Genomic DNA, 18579 nt, shown 5'->3' with positions numbered 1-18579 from the left:
ACCTCCTGCAACCTCTCCACTCTGTAGCCTGCTGGAGTTGGATGTGACCCTGGAAATTCAGATGTAAAAAAACTTAATCTCAAACTTTTCTACATCAATGTTGTTTGGAGTTGGGAATCAATTAGAATAAAGTGAGGTTATCAGGCCTCAGTGTGGTTCTATCATAATAAGAGATTTTGACTGGCATACTTGACTTGTAATGGCATGCGATACCCTCTGCCATGTTATAACACAGATTGAGGTCTTCACTTGACCTTGGTACTTCTCAGATTCCAGAACCATGAACTACATAACACCTCATCCTTCACAAATTACCCAACCTCTAGAAATCAGTTATAGCTCATGAACTAAGATGCTGCCTCAGACAATGTGTAAGCAAACGAACATGTCTGTATTCTAATAAGCCTTTATTAATAAAATCAGGCCATGGGCCAGATTTGCCTATGGATATGATTCTGTACTTTAGGTATACATATTCTCATGGAATCCATAGTCTAGATTCTCAACAGGGTCTACATCATTGTTACCAGAAATAAGTATCTTGCTACTAATGTTGCCAAGACAATACTAAAATGGCTTTGGTAGCCATATATAGGCTATAATTTCAGAATTCAGGAGGCTAATGCAGGGAGATCACCATTAGCCTGAACCCAGCCATGGCTACATAGTATGTTATAGGATAGCCTGAGCTACAGAGTGAGACTCTTTCTACACACACACACTCACACACACACACACACACACACACACACACACACTGGCCATTTGGAGGAAGTAGATAAAAAAAATTGGGGATTATCCTTCTTTTCCAAAAAGAGATAAGGGTGAACCATTTGGAATATTTTTGGTTGAGAGTAAATAGAAAACTAGATTTGGAGTGACTTTAGCAAGTGGAGATTAACTTTTCTTCACATGGGAAAGCTTCCAGAGACAGCTAGAATCTGATCACTATCTCAGATTTAAGTCTACCTCAGCATTCTTGGTGTCTCCTGATCTCTGTCTATTGCTTAGACCTTGACTGTCTATAATAAAGTTCTTGTGCTTTCATTAAAGATGGGAGGGTTGAGAGGGTAAGCTGGCCAGATGGCTCAGCAGGGAAAGGTACTGGCCACCAAGTCTAAAGACCTGAATTCAATCCCCAAGACTCACATGAGAGAAGGAGAAAACTGACTTCTACAATTTGTCCTCAGACCTATACTCACTCACTATGGCATACACCCCCCACATACACACACAATAAATTAATTAATTAAAAAGTATAAAAATATTAAAAAATTATATAAAGGAGTCACACCTGTACTTTGACCAAGAAAACAACCTTTGATTTCTCTAAATCCTTCAAGAGAGGTCTATTTGTGTCATTGTTTGTACCTCTGACCTACATCATGAAGGAAACAATGATGAAATGCTTTGGGTCTGAAGAAGAGATGGGAAGAAATTTGAGTTTGGTCTATTCATAATGTACACAGTCACATCACACAGAGACCCTGTCACTGCATGTCTCTAACATTATACATGGGGGTCAATAGTAGATATGTGTTCTAGACTCTGTGTGCACAGTGCTGTGTTCCAACAACCCCCTAGCCCCCCCCACACACACACATTTCTTTAGATGGAAACAGAAAGCAAATGATGGGAAGATGGTTAAGAGAGTCCCTCAACTGAGAAAAAGCTCTCAGAGGAGAAACATGAAAGGCAGGGAGAACATGCCAAACAAAATCGTAATTAATTTCCCCTGAGGAAACACAAATAAGGTCCCACAGAAAGCATTCAAGGAAACAGAGAGTGCTGCTGGGAGTGAAAACCACGGTGTCAAGTGAAAGCTGAAGCAGACTCCGCAGACTCCATAGAAATGATGGGGAATCACGGTCACCGATCTAGAGTTCAATATCTAGACAACAGGGGTGGGTCAAGAGCAGCTGACCTGTTGCCTCTGGCGAGTTTTTACACTGGAAAGACAAGAAGCAATGTAAGGGAGGAAGGATTGACTTGGGCTCACAGTCTTTGGTCACAGTCCATGGTGCCTGGATCACAAGAGGCTTGGTCACATCCAGTCAGGAGGCAGAAACGGAGATGCCTGCACTCAGCTTGCTTTCCTTTTTAGTCAGCCCATGACCTCAGCCCATAAGATGGTGCCACTCACAGGTAAGGTTGTTTTTCCACATCAATTTACCACATGTAGACTCTCTCAGCCAGCTCACTTTCTTCTTTTTATTCAGCCTGGGACCCCAGCTCATGGAATCAAGGTGCTCACACTTTAATAGAATTGTCACATCTCAATTAACCTAACCTACATACTCCCTCACAGCAGGCCCAGAGGCTGTTTCCTAGGTGATTCAGGATCCTTTCAACGTTAAGATACTAACCATCACTCATAACATCATGAACACTAGGTCCGAGATTGTCCCAGAAGTTTCCAGAGGTAAAGAAAGAGGCAGTACATGTACAAAGACCCAGGAATCATGAGTGCATTGTGCTTGCTGTCCACACTATCAGTGTAGACCATGAAGAAGAGCTTCATGATCCAGATGCCATTTATTTAGCTAGAGAAGTTGCAGATTCTGGGACCCCACAATCCTGTTGTCCCACAATACAGAGCGGAGAGTTGGGGTGCTTACAGAACCAAGGAGACTTGGGAAAGAGCAAACTCCTGGATCCCTGGATGTGCAGAGGACCAGTAGCTCCACCTCACCAAGAGACCCAGTGGACTGGGGTGGTAAACAAGTAGGCTTAAAGTCAAGGGTCTGCAGGCCTGACTGTCTACATTTGATGTAAAGATTGGGATCTTTCAGTTCAGGTAGCCAGCTTCATGATTCATAAGCTCAGGACAGTGAGGAATGTGTCTGTACAGACACAAGAAGGCCCCCAGTGATGCATCAGCTCAGACATGGAGAGAAGGAGGAAGTTCATTTCCTGGGTGCAAGTTAAGGCTGCCCTCTATAAGTATAGCCCAGAGTATTGCCTACAACCTGACTACTACAAGCAGTATTTTGGGCTCTACTACTGGGATTTAGAGAAATCAAAAGGAAGGGCAGGAGAAATTCTCTCTTCAGCCAAAATGAATATATATATATATATTTATTAATAGAAAATGATTTTAAAATACTGCATAGCTTGATGTCAGGAGACATCCAGGATAGGCTAAGGCTAGCAGGTGGCCTTACTGGGGGTGGCCCACCATTTTATGCATGGTCTGAGATGGGTGATCTCTATGAGGCAAGGTCCCAAAGAGACTTCATCTCCAGATTGCTTCTTGTAGCTGATATGCTTTTCCTGTCATTATTAAATTAATATAATAATACTTGGGCATTAGCTCATCCCATTGAGGATATTTCCTGAAGATCAACATAAAGATGAACTTTCATAAATTAATGCTGTTTAGATGGATTAATGATTCTATAGAACTCCTGTTTTGATTCAAATAATTTTAGGAAGACAGTTTTAAGAGATAGTTTTAGCTATTTTGCTAGAAAGATGTAATAAAAAAATCAAGAATAGAATGTGTCCACTCCTCATTGTAGTAAGTTAAGTCTGCATAATAGGGAATACAATGAATTTTAATAATCATACTAAAAAGAGAAATAGGCTTGGGAAAAATTTGTGTTCAAGGCAATGCATTCGGGTATAATGATAAAGCCACAGGTGTGCACTATGATAAGACAAGGCCATTTGAAACTGTTGCTTTGAACTTATAATGAATGAGCTTATAGAATGAAACACTGCTTTGAACTTAATATCAACATCATTTTGTAACACCCATTTTGTGTAAGATTTTATCTGTGAGGTAATTTTCTAAGAAACTTTGTCTATAAAAAGGCCAGAGAAAAGAAATAAAGGTGGTGTGGTAGTTTGGGGAGCTCTGCCCCATCCATCCATCTATCCATCTACCCATCCATCCATCCATCCATCCATCCATCCATCCATCCATCTATCCATCCAAATGTATATGTCTATTTGTTCATATGTACATATGTAGGTATATATGTGTGTATGTAAGCATGCATGAATACTTATGGAGTTGATTGAGACAGATGGTTGAGCCCAGCCAGAGTGTGGGTATATGAATGTATATGTGTCTGTCCATATTTGCCTGTATAAAGGATCTTAATTATTTTTTCCTTCCTTCCTCTCAGTTTCCCAGAGTCAGCCATCCCAGCCAGAGAGAGGCTTTTGGATGCTGGGCTGGAGAAGGGAGCACTAGCAATAAATCATTTACCTAGTCCTCCCACTGTTAAGCAAAAGGTGGTAATTCCTCTGAAGCCATCTGCTTCTGGCCCCAGTATAACTAAGAATCAAAGAAAGTAAATATTATTAGTACTAAGCAACCTTTACACGCACATAACCAAGTTTTGCACACACGCACACCCTGCCAACACCCTGGCCAATTGGCTACCTTCCAAAGAGAACCCCCAGTGCACCGGGCAGGCTCCTGGCAGCTTGACATTTGCAAAAAGTCTTGCAACCTAGCAATGAAGAGCGTTAGGTGGTTCTATGTTGTGGCAACACCACAATATGTATCTACACAAACCTACACAACGCAACTTACTATATACGTAGGTATAGCCATTGGTTCAGGGTACACATCTATATGAGCCTATCACTGTAATGAGCACCGTGCTGAGATTTCTAAATCTACCCATATCTAAATTCAAGGAAAACAGTGCCAAAATACAGCATTATAGATAAACAAAGGTCCTTTCCATGAAGTGGGTTTGGAGGAACAAAGTGTGTGTGGATGAGCCAGTGAGTGAGAAGCAAGCAGGCATGAGGCCTACTATGTACTTCTTCAGTATAGAGTCACCACCTCAGAGAACTGCTTCAGTGTAACAGTTGAATGAGTCACTCAGAGAAACACCTTGGTGAACCACCTCAGTGAACTTCAGTGAACTGCTTTGAGAAACTACCTTGGTGGACTACTTCAGGGAACATTTTCAGTAAATCGCTGCTGGAGTATTGCTTTGGTTAACTGTTTTCATGCCCCACACACATAATCTACACTGAATTTGTAGGCCACATTTTTCTTTCTTCAATTACAAATTATCTTGCTAGAATGTCTATCTCTTATACTTAATAAACATTTATTTGTCTTTACCTATTTCTAGTAAAACAGTGTGCTACTACCCAAAACGTTTTTCCTTCATCGAATCCTTAGTTTACATGGTTTTCACTTTTAAGATTTTTATGTGCATGTGACATCATGTTTGTACGTGTATGAAGTGTGTGTGTGTGTTGTTTGTATTTGTGTGTACATGTGCATATGGAGGCCCAAGGTTAATGTAGAATATCATCCGTTAATTGCTCCTCCACTGTATGCACTGAGGCAGGGTCTCTCAGTCAAACCCAGAGCTCATCAATCCATATAGTCCACTAGACAGCATGTTCTAAGGATCCTCTGCCTCACCTTTCAAGGCTGGAATTACAGACAGGAGGCCATGCACACCCAGAATTTATGTGAATTTTGCACAACAAGCACTTTAACCACTGAGCCATACCCCCATTCTAGCTTTAGACTGAAATATAAAAACCTTGGTAAGCCTTTCTGTTAAAAACTAAGACATAAATAGACAGACTAGGCTAGGTTCATATAGGGTCAAGTTCAATAATATCACAATCTGGATCCTCTTAGAAATTAGCTCCTCTAGAAGAGCCTGCCCAGAGTCACCACATCAAAATGGCATACTGTCTTCTAGAATTTCCACTGAAGAGCCAGTCTGAGGCTGGGTACTATTACCTTTTTATTATATGTAGAATAAACACCTCCAAAATAACATAAGAACATAGTACATCGATAAACGAGTATTAGTGTTTCTCATTACACTTCTAAAGTATGATTGCTGTTCCTAACTGCACTTACAATGGCTGGCACACATGCTTGTTTACACCAGCTTAACCATCAATATGAGAGCAGTGCCTTGTGGAGGGACCCCACGATGCCTATAGTGCGAAGGCAATTAGAGTTGCTCCACCGGGTCATGCTCTAGGCTGTCACCTCTGTATATGTGCTCTGTCTTTTGAGCAGAATGTCCTATATGGCATGACTATACTTAAGAATTTGTGTTGATAAGAGTACAATAAAACTATGACATGCTGGATTTTTCTGGATGCAAAAACTCATATCTTTTGCTAAATGTGCCCATGGGTCACAGGAAGTCAGTAGATCTGGCACCTTTAGCATCCTAAGACTTTCCTGTACCACTATTCAGCAGTGTGAGGCACCTGATATTCAAGAGCCTTTGAATGTCTTTATGTGCAGGATGCTTGTCTTTCAAAGGCAGGTTTATGGTTGTTTTTAGCCTCAAACATAATCTCCCTTCACCCCCAGCCAACCTTTCTTGTTCTGTACCTCCAACATCAGACTGTCATCTTTTAGAAAAAGTTCAAAGCAAAACTCAACCTAGAGTCTACTCCAGACTGGCTCATAGAGGCACGCAGAACTAGATTCTGGATAATATAGGACAAGTGGGCTGAATTATACTTTGTGCATTTGGTGGTGGACACTATCAATTGCAGCCCAGAAGAGGCAGGAGTGGGTGATGGCGCTCATTGGCACCCTTGTCCTCAGCCCATCCTGCTGTACTTGCTTGTCCTTATCCCTCAAAGGCTCCCAGTGGTGGTTTAAATGAGAATATTCCCATTCATTCATGTAACTGGACAGTCCATTCCCAGCCAGTGGCGCTGTTTTTATTTCTGGGGTGGGAGAGGAGCTTTAGGAGATGCAGCCTTGTTAGAGGAAGTGTGTCACAGGAGTGGGGCTTTGAGAGTGTAAAGATTCTCACCACTCGGTTTGCTCTTTCTGCTGCTCCTGATTTCCTGATTGCTACCATGCCTCCCTACAGTGATGGTGATAGACTTGTATTTCTATAAAATCATAAGCCCAAATAAACCGTTCCTCCTATAAGTGGCCTTGGTCATGGTGTTCTATCACAGCAACATAAAGTAACTAATATAGGCCTCATCAGGGGATAGGCTGCAGCTATCCACTCTTGGTACCATGTCCTGTACCCATAGCTTTCCTGGAATATCCTGGGATATCCTCAGTAAACCAGGCACATCCATTTCCTGATTGCACGCCTGTTCTGAGGGCCCCAAATGAAGAGACCACCAAACAACACACAATGTGATAAATGGTCTCTACCATGCTGCCTCCCCTGGCACTCAGGGTTTCAGTTTCCTTTAAAATTCAGATATTTCCAAGCCATCCATATTTAATAATACTCTTCACAACTCACTCCTACACATGCACATAAGTAGTATGGTATAATGTATGCATGCCCTGTAAGGCATTTTTTTTTTCTCATAAACCCAACTCTACAGGGTGTTTATAAAGTAGATGAGAGAGGCTCTCCTGCTGAAGTAGGGTCTAGGAAATCATATGCATGTTGCATATGTGCATGTGTACACACACACACACACACACACACACATATGCATGCACAAGTGTATATGCACACATACATGCACATGCATGTACACATGCACAAGTACAATGCACACACATACACACATGCACACATCTGTGTGAGTGTGCACACACACATACACATGTATATGCACATATGCATGCATATACATACACAAGCACAGTGTACATGCGTGCCCGCCCCCCACCCCACACAAACACAGCATGAGGAGGCCACCTGCACCTCCTGGCTCACCCTTGACTCATCTTCTCTAGGCTAGTCCCTCTCATCTTGTCAGACCAGCTCCATCTGCACCTGCTCAGCAGTGTCTTTCCCAAAGCCTGGTTGGCAGTCTTCTTTCCAGGACATGCGTTCCCAGGCTGCACCTTGGCACAGCATTCTCAAAAATACTGTTTGCTTTCTTTACAATCTGTCTTCCTCATATGAACACTGAGTGTGTAAAAACAAGGACCTTCTCTGTGTAGTTAACTGTCAATCCAAGGGCTTAGAACAGCGTTTGGCTTGGTATTCCCTATGCTTATTGGGACTCGGATTTCTGGAACTCTTACTCCATGACTGATGCTGCACTGAGATCTTAACACATCTGACCACAGCTGATTCTCCAAATAAACATGAAACATACTTTATCCGAACTGTCCTTGTCTTCCTTGACATGTATTAATAGTGTATTAGCTCCCTTGAGTGTGTGTGCATACATGTGTTCACACATGTTTGCATGTGTACACATGTATTCACATGCATCTGGAAGCAAGAATAAAACCCTGGCTGTTAGTCCTTAGTTGTTGTCACTTTTTTAAAAAGATAATCTCTGCATTAGTTTGCTTTCTATTGCTGTGGTAAGTACCAAGACCAAAAGCAATCTGGAGAGGAAGGGGTTTATTTGACTTCCATGCCCCATCACAGTCCATCATTGAGGAAAGCTGGGATAGAAATTTGAGCAAGGCAGGTACCTGGAAGCAGGAGCTGAAGCAGAGATCACAGAGGGAGGCTACTCATTGGTTTGCTCCTCGTGGATTCCTCATTGTGCTTTCTTACAGCACCCAGACCACCTGTCCAAGGGTGGCACCTCCCACATCAATCATTAATCAAGAACATTCCTCACAGACTTGAGCATAGACCAGTCTTTTAGAGGCATTTTCTCAGTTGAGGATCCCTATTTCCAAATGACTATAACTTGTGTCAGCTTGACAAAAACTAACCAGCAAAACCTCTCACTGGACTGAAGCTTGTTGGTTGACTAGGCTGGCCTGTCAGCGAGCCCTAGGTATCTGCCTGTCTCTGCCTCTCTAACTCTGGAATTATAACCATGTTTCACCGTGCTGGGTCTTTTCACATGGGTTCTGGAGACTGAACCCTTGCCCTCATTCTTGTAGGCAAGTAAATTACTGGCTAGTCTATCTCCCTAGGCCCGAGCCCACTTCCTAATTCTGTTTCTTTCTAATCTGCTATAGGTCATAGCCCTGGGAAATAAACTTGTAAAAATTAAGAACAAACCATTTCCAGTTAAGGCTCGCTATAGTCTAGAACACAGATGTTTGGGACAGCTGCTTCTTCAGGCTAGATTTCTGCACTTCTCCATAATGTCTGACACAAGTGGATACCAGAACTGAGAGTACAGGGTGGCAGTGATCCATCTAGATATCTCCAGCTTATTTAGAGGGAGCTGCAAGTCTGAAGAGATGGCTCAGGGGTTAAGATCCAATATTGCTCTTGCAGGGACCAGAGCTAGTTTCTCAGAACTTACATCAGGAGACTCCTAATACTTATAACTCTGGCTCCAAGATACCTGATGTCTTCTTCTGGACTCTTACCAGTTCTCCCATGATCATATATATATATATATATATATATATATATATATATATATATGTAGATACATACATACATACATATGAAAAATTAAAAGTGATTCTTAAGAAAAATAAAAATAAAGGGATTTGCATATGTGACAGGGTTGGAGGGAGTGTCAATTTTCCCAGCCAGGACAGCTTTGGAGAGTACAACAGAGCCCAACAGTTAGCACAGCCACCTCTCTGCTTTAGTATGATGAGCAGTCTAACTGAGAAAATGGGGAGCCCAGTTAACCCACATCGGGTAGCAACTCCATCTGCATTGCCTCTGTGCAGATCCTTGAGCTCCTACAACTGTAAGTCACAATCACATGAGAGCAGCAGGGTGGTGACCAGGGTAACAGAACCCCTTTTAGGTCAATGGAGAGACACGGGGCATCTGCTAGGTTCTGGTTAGCTTTTTCTTTTTCATTTGGCTTTATTAGTGGCATATTGGAAGTTTCAGTCTTTCTGAATCCACAGTAAAGGCTCCATGGCAGACAGGGCATTTCTAAAAGGCTGCCTTCAGGACAGCGACTCTGAGCAGTGCATCGAAAGGACTTGCATTTCAGGCTTCCCAATTGCCCAATCTAAGGACTTTTCTGGAATACAATCTGCCTAAGTCAGAGAAATTTCTAAAGTAGACAAAAAGGGAAATACTCAAGAGATAGTCGTCTAGGAAGACGAGAAATGACCACTCTGCACAAGTCAGAGGAGGTGCTGGCCTCTGCAATGGTCTTCATATAGAGTCCAAGGATAGAATCCAGCATGGCTGGTGGACATGAGACATGGCAGAATCTCAGGCCAGGTAGGAAGCATGGACCCTGTTCCAGAACCACTGCAGCGAGCTCTTGTGAGCCAGTGGATTCCTAGCATCAGTGATTCCCACTGTGACCTGTGAGCCAGAAGCTCTTGTCCCTGCTGACGGGCACACTAGATCTTTCCTTCCCGAAGCTCCCTGAATGACTCATCAAAGATTCTGGCCAATAGAACAGATCATAATTGAGAAGGATCCAGGCTTCCATGAAACCTCAAATCACTAGGTGAAATTCCCCAGTTTACAGATTGGGAGACAGAGGCTCAGCCAAGTGAGTTAACTTCCTCTCAGCACCTAAAATCCAGAAATAACAGATGTGGGCTAAGCACTAGGTGTCGAGCATGCCATACCACACAGACGTACTTACCCCAGAGGGACTTCCAATGGTAAAAACTCTTTGGCACCAACAAAGAGTTCGTTTGGTCCTTCAGGACCTCTGGAATCTACCTTCACCTTCAGCAAGATGTGGCTTCATATCTAGCAACAAGTCTCTGTCAACAGGATCATCCCCCAGTGGCCCCTCAGTGTTGTCACAGAAATACCCCAGCATATGCACATGCAAGATCTTGGCTTCTGGCAGGGGTAGGCATTACTGACACCCAGAACCTGTTTCTTTCCCATTGCCAAAACCATTGCTAAAGTGGAGCCAGTGGTGATTTGCAGCGAGACCAGGAGACTGTGCTTAGCTCCTTGACTCTTTCAAGCTAGTGTGAGATAGAAAGAGATGCTTTCCCCCACTGCAATCATGGCTAGCTGGAATGATGGACCTAATCCAGGGCATCACCTGCTTCCCCACCCCCAATCCTCTTCATCATCCTAACTCAGGCAGTTCTGACATTGTATGTTTCCCAGCACTGGTATACAATGTACTGAGTAATAAAACCCCAACATCCACCCAGAGACCTGCATTGGATGGCCAATCTTTAACTCAAGAGCACTGCTTTTATTCCCAGTCTGGCATGTCAGCATGACAAGGCGCCACTTCTTCTGGGAATTCTAAAATATGACCATTTTTATTGGGTAGCAATAGTGTCAAGTACAGACGAAGAGGAGCTGAGTGATGTCTAGTTCACCTGCGTCTCACACAGACATACAGGGGCAGGAAAGTGACCCAAACTATGTGACATTCACCCTTTCCCCACACTCTACCTACAACCTTGTATCTTCACAGCGAGGAGTTAAGAGAAGGCCAGAAAGGCCATTTCCTCATAGAAACATTCTGCTCTGCCTGTTTCCACAACTTAACCAATGACTGGCCAGGGCTGGGCAGCAGAGCAGGATGACCAGAAGGGAACCAGGAAGACAGAAAGACCTCCAAAGGAACAGAAGGCCCACTGTTAGTCATGAAGGAGACATGGGCTGGAGAGATAGCTCAGTGGGGACTAACAGGATTGTCCTCAAGCCTGATGATGTGAGTTTGATCCCTGGGACCTACACTATAGAACGAGAGACTTGTCTCTGACAATGGTCCTCTGTCCTCTGCAATGCCCTGTGGCATGTGCACGTTCCTCCAACAATAGATACATAAATGCAATGATAAGTTGTAAAAGCAAGGCATAGGTGGGATGGAGAAACATATACAGGGCCACCCTGTTCCTGCTGTCTTCTGCATGGGGGAAGACAGGTATTAGCAGTTCCAAGCTTGGGTGAACCCTGCACGCAAAGCCAAAGGCTTGACCCCAGAAGCCAAAAGCTAAGATAGAAAATAAGTCCCATAGCATGTGACCAGACCCTACAGAGAGCACCCAGGGCTAAGCCAGTATGTAAAATAATGATTATGGTTTAACGTGTAGATTCACCTCAACTCTCACATTAATTTTGTATTACAATGCAGGAAGAGGTAGGCCCTTTAGGGGTTGGTTTGGGCTCTGTTGTTGTGAGCTTGTGAATGCATTCAGGTGATAAGAATGACAGGTGAAAAGTACCATGGGGGTGGATCAGCTCCAAATGCCTGTCGGGTTAGACCTCTCCATGCGATGTCTCCTTGGGACTCGGCCAACAAGGAGACAGCCCCAGATACAGGCCTTCAACTTTGGACCAGAAGCAGCCAAAACAAACTTCTCCATAACCTGTTCAGTCTGTGGCATCTTGTTATTAGCAACAGAAAGCAAACAAAGATATCAACAGCTAATCTTACTCTTTCTCTTCCGGTGTTTAGTTAGTAGTGCGGACTGCAAGCATGCTGAAGGAAACAGGAAGACTGGGCAGCTAACCTCGAAAATCAGGTTAGGCTGACCCACCTCTGACTCAGGAAAGCAGATACTCGGGGTGTGTCAGGAAAGAGTCCTGACAGGCTTCCTTATTAAACACATCCTGATTCTTGAGGGGTGGCTGGTGCTTGATAAGGTTTTAGAGCACAAATTTCAACCAGAGTTTTTCTTAACCACAATTCAAATCCTGATGATTTGACCTTGCAGAAGTTGGGTAGCTTCAACCAAAACACAAATTCCAGCTACTCTAGAACAAAGACAAGAGACATGCTAATCATGTATACAACTATTCTCTAGTGGGGAAACCAACATAAGAATGCAGAAAGCATCAGAACTCCCTCCCTCTGAGCCTCCTCCAGTTCACTGCCTTACCATAGGCCCCCGATGAGTTCAACCAAACCTCTGTCTGCTCTTCAATCTTAATGAATGTTGCACTTGAGTTCCAACCTGAAATTATTGACAAATAACAAGTGGGATCTAAAAATTATAAGTTTAGAAAGGATGTGAGGATAAAAGTGTATTCCCCCAAGCAGACACGGCACTATTTATGGATGGGGACATGTTCTGAGATGCAGCATTAGACAATTTTGTCATTGTGCAAACATCACAGAGTTATAATCAGACACACTTAGATGGCGTGTTTATTAGTGTTAACTGTCATCGTGACAGGATCTAGACTCACCTGGGAGATGAGCCTCCAAGCATGCCTGTGGGGACTGCCTTCATTATATTAACTGAGGTGGAAAGACCTGCCTTCTGTGGCTGACACTATTCCCTGGATGGGAACCAAGGAATAAAATGCTCTAAGTACTGCCACCTACCTGCACAGTGGACTGTCCTTGAACTGTGAGCCAGAATCACACTTTTCTCCCTTAATTTGCTTCTATCAGTCTTCTATCACAGCAATAGGAAAAGTGTCTAAGACAGACAGCTGTAGCATCATAGATCATGCAGTTTTATGGGACCACCATTTTCTGTGCAGCCCAGAGTGGGAAATCCAAGCCCCATAACCTTGTCTGCAACATGAGTCTTTGCAGATATAAATAAGTGAAGTAAGGCACTCCAATGACTGGTGTCTTTATAATGACAGTAGGCATATGATGGACACAGAGGGAGGAGAATTAGCTGAGATGGAGGCAGAGGCTGGAGCAATACACCTACAAGAGAGGAACACTAGAGACCATCAGATGCTAAGACTAGGAAATGAAGTATACTCCTTTGGAACCTCCAGAGGAAACATGGTTTCATCACTGACACCCTAGATTTGGGGCTTCCAGCCTCCAGAGCCATAAGGGAATAGATTTCATTGCTTTAAGCCTCTGGTCTGTGGAGTTTGGTAGGGAATCTGAAGACACTAATGCTGAGAACATCAACCATGGGGGACTGAGGTCTCAGAAGGGTAGCACTTACTTCTGGTCATCTGAGACACAAGTGTCCCTCACTGTCCTCAGCAGCACCAAATACTCAGAAAAGGGAAGGTGGCTCTTTTCTAAAGTCACTCTACTGAGACGGGACTTATATGACAGGGGTCCAAGTATCGATGGATCTGATAGGACGGATGGACCCGCCTCTTCATGGCATGGCTGTGGAGACATGACTCAGGACAAGTCTGTTTCCATCTTAAAATTAAATCAAATGACTGTACAGTCTCCACAGGAAGGCATGAAAATCCAATGAGGCAAACTTGGCAAACTGCTGAGGCTGAGGAATAGGATACAAAGCTTGATGATGAAATACTTTTCTGGTGTGGGTTTGATCCAACATCCCACAACAAAAATGTTTAGTATGACATTCTACATTGGATACACAAGACATCACGGTAGGTACTGATGTTGTTTCCTTGAGCTCTGTCTATCAGCCTTTCACATCCTTTGATGAATCCTTTTTCTAAGGTCCAGGGGGCTCCACATCTCAGTTGAAGGAATGAGGGCAGCTGGCAGAACCAAATAATTAGGCTACAACTAGTCTGGTGTTCTCATGCTTTATCATCCTTAACAGTGAGCCTATCAGAGCCCCCCCTCCTGGTTTCCCCTTGCCTGGATACCTTCTTTTTTCCAACCTCACTTACTTAATGTGAGCTTAATGTGTTTGGGGGACCCTAGTGATTTACTCTTTTAAAAAAAGCTCTTAAATTATACGGAGTCTTATTCTGTACTCTCAATTGCTGTGCTAAGAGGTTGCTCACTAACCCAGCACATGTGCCAAAGTACTCTGTTAAATGTTTATGTTGGAAGGCTTAAATGTGAAGACAGTTTGCCAGTTGTTTCACCCATATCAGTGCAGACAACAGAAATCTTCCAACAGAAAGCCTCCAAAGCCTTTTCTGAGGCACCATAAAGCATATAGCTGTGGACCTTTGCTATCTTCAGTTGGGTTTATGGTGTGAGTATGAAAGTATATTTTAATAATGTAGATTGCTATAATTATAATCACTTTTGAACACTCGTATTATTATTAATAAGAGCAAATTGCATGGTTCCAGGGCATGCCGGTCTCCTGTTAGATAGGAGTCACATAATGGTATCAGTGTGTAACCCTGACTCTCATCTCCATGCCAACGTGGGCCTGCCTGCCAGTACGGGGCTCTGAGGCTCTGTCAGGCTGCTGGGTAGCCTGTGACTCCTCACAGAGTCCATAGGCAGGACAATGGATCCCAGTTCTTAATGAAATCACACAGGGGTAAGCATACTTCCAAAGGCTGGCTTTCCCATAGGATAGCAGGACTCTGGTGAGCTTTGGTTTACACCCAGACTCCCGTCTAGCATCCTTCCACTCAAGGACTTTCCTGCATCCAATTACTCCTTAAGATAGCCCTGAAGCATGGCCTTAAGGAGGAGGAGAAAGGGTGATGGGGTATGGGAGAGACTCTTGGTACTGTCAGACATGCAGTCCCTAACATCCCAGCACTGGTCAGGGGCCACTGCCTAGTAAGGGTACAGTGTAGCACAAACCAAGGAAAAGCAGACCAGAAACATGCAGGAATGAGCATCATCTGCCCGTGGCTCAAAGCCTAGCTTCTTCAGCCTATTGACCTGGGCTCCATTTCCCACCCTCCCTCTTTATTACCCCATGCACTAGCAAGTCACTCAATGTTTCCAAACTTCACCCCTGACACTCTCGAGGCACATAGCAATGCTAGCACAAAAGCTGGGCTTGTGGTGAATATTTGCACCAAACACCAGTCAGAAAGAGGACAGTCCCACCAAGAACCCATCTAAAAATCAAGGTGAATAGCCTCCTGAGGAATAATGCCCAAGCTTGTGACTTCCACAGGCAGGTACACACATATGCACATACCTGTACATACACAAACATGCATACATACTTCTACAGAAACACACACACACATTGGTTATGATATGAGAGGGTGGTTGTAAGAGAGACCACAACTTCCAAGGTGTTCATCACACATGGAGGCTGAAGACATTATGGTTATTAACATCTGAAGAAGTCATGTTAATTTATTGCTTCCCTCTCTTTCTGCAAGTTTACCTGGGGTTTCAGAGAGCAAAAATTCAATTCCATGAATGACCCTGTGCCCACTACTACAGCAGATACTGTCTTTGGGGTTCAGAGGTCACCTCCCTACTGCTCTCCCTAGGCATCTGCAAACCCCTGCTGGCATCAGAGACACTACAGAGCCAAACCAGGTTGCCAACACCCAGCTTTTACAATGGAAGCACCTGAGGCACAGATTTTGCCATGAAGCAATTTGTCCCTTCATCATACCAGGGCAACAATACAGAATAGTTCACTCCTGTGGAATGATAAGCAAAAATGATACTTGTCTGTCACAAACCAGCCTTGCTTAGAAGCATGCTATATTCTAGCTGAGAAATAACCTCAGAGGAATTACTTCCTTGGCTGTGCTAAGGATACAAACCTGGGTGCTCGTTACATCCTGGGTAATTAAATTAATTAAACTTCATCACTGAGTTTAAAGTAAAGGTCATTGAATTACCAACAAAGGCAAAGCAAGGGAGAGCTTTGTGAGAGAAGTCTTCTCCTCTAAAGTTTGTTTGTTTTTTTTTTTTTTCCTGGTTCCCTTTTCCTTAACACATGAGGATTCAGTTGAGGCCTGTGTATAAAAGAAAGAGGCAGGTCCCTCCTGTTCTGTGCAGTCCTGCCAAAGGCAGTTCACAGGATTCCCTCTGCCCTGAGATCATGCTCACGTGGTGGTCAGACTGCTCAGGGGACCCTAAGCCTCCTCAGCTGACACAGCCCACCCACCTCCCTTCAGTCTGCCCTGCAGCCACTTCTGGACTGCGCACACAAGGACCCTGTACAGCAACCACAACTAACGTTTTGGGTAAAACGCTCTTGAAGGTCTAAACAACTACAGAAGTTACTCTGCAGTTTCTCTTTTTAAAAATTAGCATGGCGCATCCTCTTAAAGTCTTGAATAATTTAATTAGAATTATACAAAAGTCATGAGCATGTTCTATTTATGGGTAATCACATCAGCATGACAACCCCCAACGACGATGTTAAAAATAAAGTGTCTTCATACGGTGCGTTCAACTCATGAGACAACTTGAATTCGAATTGGAGAGGGTCGGATCACTTCTGGGAGGCTTTTGTTTCCCTTGCCAGATTCCGTGCTTGGGAGGCCGTGTTCCCTCGACACACGAAGTGTTAAGTGAACATCGGCGCAAGGCGGAGAAGAAAGCTGTTTGGACTGCGTTTGTTTTATCTTCGACTCGCTACGCTCTCGGTGTTTCCCAGCAGCTAATGGCATTCACATTCTCCAACCCCCGCAGGATGCATGCCTTGGCGGGTGCACGGCTACCAGAGGCTGGGCAGCCGGACAGCTATGAGGAAGCCAGCAAACAAACTCCGAGGAAGGAAGGCGGCTGGCTCTACCCTGCAGAGACACTTTGGAACCGGGTGTCTTTTAGCTGAGCTCATGGAGAAATCTCTTTTAAAGGGTACTGCGCCTTGGATGCTGTCCAAGAGTCTTTTTAGCAATGAGACAGCATAGAGATGGTATCAACTCCTGTGATTTCCCTGCACCTAACAGCACCTTTTTCCAAGACCCCACCCACCACCCACTCAGCAGGTACCGCTCTTGCTGGAAGGAGGCGTCGCTCCTGGGGCTGAAGCATGTTACAGGTTCCTTCAGCTGTCAAGCTCCACGGAGTGGGGGAGGGCCACCAAGTTCTGAAACATTTGCTCACACCCCCTGAGCTGTGCTGGGGCAGAGGCTGCGCTCCCTGGTGCGTCCCTAGCGCGCGCCTCCACTCCTCACCCAACCCATGCATCTCCCTGACCCTCCTTCTTCCCAGGGAAAGCTACTGCCTTAGAGACAACATTAAATCGCGTGGAGTCAATTCCCAGAAACCACCGCCCCCAACCCTACCTTCTGCGGAGGGGTCCCGATCAGCATCTCTAGGTAGTAGCCGCGGCCAGAGTCCCCCTGAAGGTTGTCCACCATAGCCAAGAAGTTGGCAGTAGCCCTGACAGGCTCCAGTGCGAGGGCCAGACCATCGGCCCGGGGCAACTCGGGGGTCCCGAGTCCGGGACCAGCCGAGGCTCTGTGGTTCATGGCCCCGGCCACTTGGAGGGGCAGCGTGAAGGGCGCGGGGGCCAGCGCGGGGACCGCACTCAAGAGCCACTGCGCCAGCAGCGGGAGCAAGAGTGCTCGAAGCAGCGCGCCCATCCCCGCAGCGGGGGCTCGGCGAGTCTGCGAGCGCGGTTCTGCGGTCCTTAGCCGGCCGGGGCGGGGCGGACAGGGAGGAGGCTAGAGAAGGCGGTGCAGAGTTGAACAAGTTCTTAGTCGCTGCCCCCTCTGGTGGCCGCCTCCCCGCAGGCCCTGTCCCTCCTCCGTGGCCAAGGTCAAGGATGGGCGCGGGTCGCGCCTCTTCCCCGGGAAACTGGAGTGCAAAATTTCCCCGGAACGTGCCCGGGAGGCCACGGCTAACGGATATGACGAGGCTCAGCTTAGAGCTGCTGGAAAGTTTCAGGAACCCTTAAAGGGGCAGCTAAAGCGCAAACTGGCTTTCTGGTCCTGCGCTCAAGGAACCCGCGGGGTTCCACTGTCCCTGCAGAGGCAGAAGTGCCCTTAGGACTTAAGGCTCAGAGCGCAGGGCAGGCAACTGTGAAAGAGTGCGCCTCTCTGCTTGCCAAGCGCACTCCAACGGGGTCTGGCTGCCTCTCCGGGCTTCTCCCACGCGTGGCTCTCCCCTTCCAGCTCCTTAGGAGTTAGCTGGTTCTCTGAGAAAGGATTTAAGTATGAATGGAGGCTGGGGACGCTGAGAGCCCCAGGGCTAGGGGAGGCAGGTGAGCGGATTTTGAATTTCTGA

At 45.2% G+C, this 18579-nt stretch overlaps 1 protein-coding gene across 1 annotated transcript in view; it reads right to left on the bottom strand.

Annotated features, from left to right (window-relative positions):
- Nucleotides 1–18145, bottom strand: part of Bace2 (beta-secretase 2) — an 80540-nt gene extending 62395 nt beyond the window's left edge. The window contains exon 1 of the mRNA XM_021184823.3: nt 17637–18145. Coding sequence (XP_021040482.1) covers nt 17637–17936 — 300 coding nt within the window. The 5' untranslated portion in view covers nt 17937–18145. The remainder of the gene's footprint in view (nt 1–17636) is intronic.
- Nucleotides 18146–18579: the final 434 nt, after the last annotated feature.

The sequence above is a fragment of the Mus caroli genome, unplaced genomic scaffold (genome assembly GCF_978045245.1).
Source record: "Mus caroli unplaced genomic scaffold, Mus_caroli_1 scaffold_17, whole genome shotgun sequence".
Classification (NCBI taxonomy): domain Eukaryota; kingdom Metazoa; phylum Chordata; class Mammalia; order Rodentia; family Muridae; genus Mus; species Mus caroli.
Note: the sequence above shows the minus strand (reverse complement) of the source record. Positions and strands in the feature narration are given on the sequence as shown.